We start from the raw sequence: 7,961 nt of genomic DNA, 5'->3' as shown, positions 1-7,961 counted from the left end.
TGATGTTTCTAAAGAGAGTACAGAAATCGGAGATATTCTGCAAAGGATAAGTTGCTTTTGGCTTTGAATCTTCTCTTGTGAGACACTATCGGATTTACTAGCTAATCAGTGAACATGATGTTTTGAACTGTTAAGCCATTTGTGTAAATTAAGACAATAGAACTCACATAGCATATTTTCAGACACAGTTTGGTTCTCACGATTGTGTTCATTTTGGCCCTGAACAACCTAGTACTTCATAAATGCTCTAGAAAATTGTAGCCCTCACAAATCTCATAAAATTGGCCCAGTTCACACTCATATAGATGATTCTTATGAAGAGTATCTTGCCATACTCCATTAGGTATTCCTAGATATGAGAATCATTAAAAGATTGCTTATCGTAACACGCTGCAAACATCACTATTTCATCATCGAAATGGGTAGAAGTTTGACTCCCCAGTGATCCTTATGAGTCATACGCAACTTGGTTGTCCCTTTGAACCTAGATCTTGGGATCTCCAGTCAACTAAGTTGGGCTGTCGTTGTGGTACCTCTTATTTAATAGGCTTAAGTTCCATTCCCCTCGATGAAATCTCAACTAACTCTCTTGTTAACCCTTTAGTTAGTGGATCAGCTATGTTGCCTTTAGACTACACATATTCAATGGAAATAATTCCACTAGAGAGTAGTTGTTTCACGGTGTTATGTCGACGGCGAATGTGTCGTGACTTACCATTATACATATGACTGTGTGCTCTACCTATTGTCAATTGACTATCACAATATATACATATAGCAGACACAAGTTTCGGTTACATTGGACTATCTTCAAGTAAATGACAAAGCCATTCTGCTTCTTCCCCAGCTTTATCTAAACTCTGATTCCATAGCACACCTAGCAATGCAAGTCTATTTGGAATATTTCCAAGATACAGCTGCATCACCAAGAGTAAAGACATACCCAGTGGAGGATTTTGAGTCTTTAGTAGCCGATATCCAGTTTGCATCACAGTATCCTTCAAGTACTGCTAGATAGCTAGTATAGTATAGCCCAATGTTACAAGTACATCTGAGATATCTTAGAATCCTTATAATAGCTTTCCAGTGTTCTACTCTTGGATTACTCATATATCTACTTAATATACTTATTGCATAGGCTATATCTAGGTGAGTGTAGTTCATCAAGTACATTAAGCTTCCAATAATCTGGGCATACTCTAATTAAGAAACACTTTCCTGTACATTCTTAGAGAGAAACGGATTAATATCCATAGGTGTTCTAGCAAGATGATTATCGTCTTTGTTAAATTTGTCAAGTATTTTCTCAATACAATGTGACTGTGACAAAGCATATTATTCTAATGTTTTGGTAATTTTCATACCAAGAATTACATTAGCAATGTCCATGTCTTTCATGTCAAAATATTTATTTAACATTTTCTTAGTAGCCAAATGCTATACTTGTCTTTTGTCAAAATATTTATTTAACATTTTCTTATGTCAAAATATTTATTTAACATTGTCTTTTGGCTACTAAACATGTTTTTAGTCGCCAAATGCTATACTTTAGGCTACTAAATTTTTTTAGTCGCCAAAGGACCTTACTTTTGGCTACTAAATTTTTTTAGTCACCAAAAATCTTCACTTTTGGCTACTAATTCTTTTTTAGTCGCCAAAACTGATATTTTCAGCGACCAAAAGTGATTTTTTAGTCGCCGAAAATGCTTTTTCTTGTAATGATATCATCAACATAAAGACATACTATAACAAAACATTTGTTCGTGTTCTTAACATAACTCATTTGTCAGATTCATTAATTTTAAATCCATTTGACATTATTGCATTGTCAAATTTCTCATGCCATTGCTTTGGCGCTTGTTTTAAACCATATAATGATTTAACCAATTTACACACTTTCTTTTCTTTCTCTAGAACAAAAAATCCTTCTGGTTGTTCCATATAAATTTCTTCATTTAACTCACCATTTAAGAAAGCTGTTTTCACATCCATTTGATGAATTTCTAGATTGTACAAAGATGCAATGGCAATTAGCATTCTAATGAATGTTATTTTAGTAACTGGTGAATATGTGTCAAAATAATCAAGATCTTCTTTTTGTCTATATATCCTTTGACCACAAATCTTTCCTTGTATTTGTCAATTGATCCATCCGCTTTTATTTTCCTTTTGAAAATCCACTTGTATCCAAGAGGTTTACAACTTGGTGGCAAATCCACCAATTCCCATGTGTGATTTTGTAAGATGGATTCAACTTCGCTCTTTACTGCCACTTTCTACAAAGAAGCCTTAGGACTGAACATAGCTTTTTTACAAGTTGAAAGCTTATTTTCTAACAAAAAGGTCCAAAAATCTAGACCAAAAGATTTTGAGGTTCTAGCACGTTTTCTACACCTAGGTTCATTTTCTTTATTTTGATCTCCTGAATTATAGCATATGCCATATAGGAGAGAATCGAGATAAAAGGTAATACATATAAGTTTATGCTCTAATGGCTGCATCTTTCCAAGACATTGCTTGGTTAAAACAAATGGATCAAGTCCAAAACAATTACAAAAGCTCGAGGCTTGTACAAAAGATAATTATAACAAAAGAAACAAAAACGAGCCTTCAGCTCCACGGTCCTCCCGAGCTAAGTCCTTGGTGGAGGCATATCATCAGTACCTGAAAATTGTTTTCTACATAGGGTGAGCTAAAGCTCAGTAGAGATACTTTAACACTAAGTATGAAACATAATAAAGTCATAAGGTGAATACATATGCATGTCTTTTGCCAAATATTATACTTTTTCATCTCAAAACAATGCAATGCCATCATTATTGTATTTCAATTCATGAAAATAATCTTTTACATTAGAAAATAGGGCAGTGAATACAAAACACTGGGAATCTCTACGTACGTGTTTGCCAGTAAGTTATATAAGCACTACCAAAGTCATTTTATCGGTACTAACCGGAATGATCGACACCTAACCGCGCGGCTTTCTGGACTTTCACCAAGGACCCTCTAATCAGATTCACCAAGGTATACACCCTTTTTTCTCAAAACAATCCATTTTCAATGATTAAGTATGAGAGAATGCTCAATGCAAGATGTATAAGTAATTAGTTTCAATTGACCTAATTCTTATGCAATTTCTACAACAATCAAAGCTATCCTCCACCGATAGCCCAAAACAAATATTTCTCTTTTACAGATAATTTTCCAATAATAGATATAATCTCATAAATTTCAAAATGGGAGCGATAATACATATCCAACTCCACTATCATTATCAACAGATAAAATTTTCATAACTTTTCAAAACCTAGCATCCTTACGTTTCCTTTCATTTATCTAACATCAATAATTTTCAAACAAAACTTCCTTTATTTCCAAAAATCACATTTAAAGAAAGATCATCCCATATTTCAATACAACCCATCAATATATACACTTCCACATTCCTTCTCAAGCATTTATTTGAAAATTTCTTCTTTTACATTTCAAAATCAAACCCTGGATTTAACCCAAAATCCCCAAATCACTAAATCTTTCTAGAGAACAAATAACCAAGTTAAAGATCATGTTAAAGGTTGAAGAAATCCCTACCTTAAGAGTAGAAGAGGAAGAGAGCAAGGGTGAAACTTTTGATAGAGCCGAAAACGAAATCATCTCCAATTAGAATGAAGCTTTCAACGAGCTCAACCTTTTTTTCCAAGGAGCAATGGTGGAAAAATCAATGGATGGTGGAGTATTTGAGATTTTAAACAAGAACTAGAGAGAAAAGGGGAAGAAATAAGGTTTAGGAAGTTTTAGAGAGAGAGAGAGAGGAAATGAAAAAGTGAATTAAAAATCCCTTTCCCGAACTGATATACGTGCAGACCACTCGAGCGATCAAAATACCGCTTGAGTGTAAGACACAATAAGTGAGATTGCTCGAATGACCAAAACGTCGCTTAAGCACATGATGACCCCCTCTCAAAATTTTTGTAGACCACAAAAATCGCTCGAGTCTAAGAAATACCGCTCAAGCGAAGAATATCCTACTCCTAGAAGTTTTGCAAACCTGCAAAAATGCTAGGAGATCTCAAAGACTGCTTGAGTAACCAAACCACTGCTCGAGTGAACAAGAAGAAAACTGGTCAACAACTCTACTGAAAAACCAACTCCTAACATGTTTCAAACATAACCAACAACTCAACTCAACTACTAACAAGATGATAAAGGGTATGAACAACTATTAAAGGTATGGAACCCAAGATCTAAGAGCATGAAATGGCTTGGGTCTAAACCGTTATATGCACTACTATTCTTGGCATAACCAATAAATATGCAATTAACGATTTTCGGACCTATTTTAGTCTTTTTAGGACTAGGAATAGCTACTTTAGCCAAACACCTCCACACTTTTAAGTATTTGTAGGATGGTACTCTTCCATGCCACATTTCATATGGTGTTTGATTCAACTTTCGAGGTACTTTATTAAGAATATAATTAGTAGAAAGTATTGCTTCTCCTCACAAGTTTTGAGATAATCCAAAACTTATTAACATGACATTCATCATTTCTTTTAAAGTCCTATTTTTCTTTTCAGCAATTTCGTTTTACTATGGTGAGTAAGGAGCGGTGGTATGATGAATTATTTCATGTTCTTCACAAAAATTACCAAATGGTGATTCATATTCTCCACATCTATCACTTCTTAGAATTTTAATTTTCTTGCCAAGTTAATTTTCAACTTCATTCTTATATTGAATGAAAGTTTCCAAAGATTCATCATTAGTTTGAATTAAATAAACACAACTATATCTACTATAATCATCTATGAAAGTGATAAAATATTTTTTCCCACCTCTAGTTTGAATTGATTTAAAATCACAAATGTTACTATGAATTAATTGAAGTGGTTTAGTACTTCTTTTAATTGAATGAAAAGAAGTTTTAGTTAATTTTGCCTCAACACAAATTTCACATTTATGATTTGGATCAATTTCAAATTTAGGTAAACATTCCATATTTTTAATCTACACAAAGTTCCATAATTAATATGTCCTAATCTATCATGCCATAAATTTGAAGATTCGAGTAAGTAAGAAGAAGATATATTTTTATTAATCATAGAAGGTACAACAGTCATTACATTCATTTTGAAAAGGCCATCAGTCATGTATCATTTTCCTACATACATCCTGTTTTTGGTAAGTATAAATTTGTCACTCTAAAAAACTAACCTGAACCCATTTTTGCTCAACAGAGATCCAAAAACAAGATTCTTACGAATGTCTGGTACATGCAACACATTGTTAAGGGTGAGTTCCTTTCCAGATGTCATCTTTAGAATAACCTTTCCTTGTCCTTCGACTTTAGAAATCGAGGAGTTGCCCATGAACAGTTGTTCTTTATTGTCTACCACAGAATAGGAGAATAATATCTTTTTGTCGGCACAGATGTAATGAGTGGCTCCAGTGTCCACCAACCATTCTTTGAGATTTCCGATAAGGTTGACCTCAAAGACAACGGCTGAAAGGTTTATGTCATCAACACCATTGGAGATTTGGTCCACTTCGGTGACATTGGCTTGAGCAGGTTTCTTACTTGAACTTCCTTTACCTTTGCTCTTGCTACGACATTCTTTGGCTCGATGTCCCTTTTTGTCATAGATGTAGCATTTTCCATTAAATTTGAACTTCTTGGTGTCCTCTTTCTTAGAGCCTTGTAAGGAACTTTCTCTGATAAATTTTCATTTCTTCACTTTTGGTGCATGTTCCACCACATTAACCTTTGACTCCATAGGATGTTTGCCAACCCTCTTCTTAGAAGTTCGGTTGTCTTCCTCCATTCTCAATCGCACAATTAATTCTTCCAAAGTCATTTATTTGTATTTGTTCTTGAGATAGTTCTTGCATTCCTTCAATTCTTGTGGTAATATTTCAATTAAGGTAGCATCTTGAGAGGACTCGCTTAGTGACATGCCTTCTGCATGGATGTCATGCAGAATAAGTTGGAGATCCTAAACTTGGCTGATCACAGTCTTTGAATCAACCATCACAAAATCTAGAAATTTGCCCACCAAAAATTTCTTCGAATTGGCATATTTTGTTTTGTTTTTTCTCTCCAATGACTCCCATAATTCCTTTGCCATCTTGATAGGACTATAAATGTTGTACAATGTATTATCAAGCCCATTCAAGATATAGTTGCAACAAAGGAAATCTGCATGCTTCCAAGCATCGACTGCAGCAATTACTTGTCGGTTGGTTTCATCCTCTTTCAGAACAAGAGCATCCTCAGAAGGAAATGTGCCAGATTTAAAGTAATAAGATAGAATAGCATTTTTTGCTGTCATCTTTTAAAGTCAGTTCCTAATAACTTTTCTGATTTTTCCCCGTGATTCACCAGCATTGTCACAACAGTAGGAAAGATTGGGGCAATCGCAACATCGATCGAATTAGAGGTTTGAGCAGTTTCAATAGTCATGAATTCTAAATTATAAAACATAATTATAATTAGAATTTTATACTATACAGAAAATTAAACCCACATAATATAATTTTGTAAAAAATAAAAGAAACAAAATTGTAACTTTTATTTGAAATTACTTTGAAAATAAACTTTTATTTAATCAAATTAATTCCACATAGAATATTATTTTTGTACAACTTCAAAAATTAAAATATTGAAAATTAGAATTTTAATTAATGAAAAATCAAAACATTATTTTTGAAAATTCAGAATTAAATTATGAAAACTTCACTCAGAAAATAATTTCTATAATAAAAACAAAAAAGAATTTTGAAAAGGAAACAAACAAAAAATTCAGTATAAATAGAATAATTCAACTCTATCTTAAGATTGTTGGAACAATCTTTTGTGTATAAAATAAAACTCAAACAAAGAAAATAAATTACTTACAGGAACTTCTTGTACCGAAAAGCTAGAACAGCAAAAACACGATCAAGTCGAGTGTGTGACACTTTGTCTTTAAGACACATTCACTGCCGCATAGGTGCTCACGGATTATTGGCGTCTATCTCCCAAGGGATTATTGGCGTCTATTTCCCAAGATACAATGATCAATATCACAGATTGTATTAGCACTACAAATAATCTGTCTTGCAAGCTAGAACCTGAGTTCTGCACTCTTTAAATTTCTATAAACTAATATGAAGAACAGATGCAGGAAAGAAAGAAAAACGAAAAGGAAATCAATTAATTGAATATGCTGGAGGATCCTCTATTTATAGGCAAAGAGGTGTTTGTTCGGAAGGGCAAAAAACCTTTCAAAAATGTGTGAAATCTTGAACCACAGAAAAATGAAGAGAGGCGACCGGAGTGGCACTGTTTTGGGAAGCAAAAATTTAAATTTGAATTTTGGCACAAAAGTTTGAATTAATTCGCTAGGAATTTAAATTTTCCAGCATAAATTTGAAAAAATTCAAATGAATTTTGTCCAAAAAAATTAAAGTTAGGACCTGACTCACACCACGCACCTGCGTTTGGCTGGACAGCGACAGTGCGTATGTAGTGGATTTGGGTCAAACCCACTTTGTCCATGACTCCCCTCCTTACAAAACTTGGGATGCCCCATCCCAAGTATATCAACCTATAGCTTATATACTTATACAAACTCTCTTATTGTTTCTATGTGGGACAACCAAATCAAGGTAACCTACATTTGTCTCTTTAACTTCCTATTTCACGAAACCAAAAACGACGTCAACTTTCCAATCGCCCATAAATGGTTTTGACGAACCGTCTTCACCGTGTGACTTACCATGCTGTAAGGAACATGTCACCACTTGGACCCACCTCAAAAGGCGTAGGTTCCCTACTTAAATTTGGGCTCAAAATGGCCCAAAATAAGCCTATAAAACCAAATTTTCCAACAATATCTTTTTGCATCAAATAATATGGTGGTGATGAAATTATTTGAAATTTTTGCAATCAAGAGAATTAATTGTTTTTGCAGGGCCAAAAT

The 7,961-nt window shown here is 33.8% G+C and overlaps 1 protein-coding gene across 1 annotated transcript; it reads right to left on the bottom strand.

Annotated features, from left to right (window-relative positions):
* Positions 1-5,196: 5,196 nt before the first annotated feature.
* On the bottom strand, positions 5,197-6,329 carry LOC114258981 (uncharacterized). Its single transcript, XM_082912558.1, has 3 exons — positions 6,012-6,329; positions 5,328-5,630; positions 5,197-5,214 (listed from the first exon to the last, which is right to left on the bottom strand). The coding sequence occupies exons 1-3, from the start codon at positions 6,327-6,329 to the stop codon at positions 5,197-5,199; spliced, it is 639 nt and encodes a 212-aa protein (XP_082768684.1).
* Between the last annotated feature and the right edge of the window lie 1,632 nt (positions 6,330-7,961).

Source organism: Camellia sinensis, chromosome 2 (assembly GCF_055761805.1).
Source record: "Camellia sinensis isolate YWXY chromosome 2, ASM5576180v1, whole genome shotgun sequence".
In the NCBI taxonomy this organism is placed as follows: domain Eukaryota; kingdom Viridiplantae; phylum Streptophyta; class Magnoliopsida; order Ericales; family Theaceae; genus Camellia; species Camellia sinensis.
This window is presented reverse-complemented; position numbering and strand designations above follow the sequence as displayed.

Excerpts from the sequence above, each read along its gene's own strand:
- LOC114258981 (XM_082912558.1), bottom strand. The coding sequence starts at position 6,329 with ATGACAGCAAAAAATGCTATTCTATCTTATTACTTTAAATCTGGCACA. Across the intron at positions 5,631-6,011 it reads TGATGGTTGATTCAAAGACT|GGACATCGAGCCAAAGAATG; the intron begins GTGATCAGCCAA and ends TATGACAAAAAG.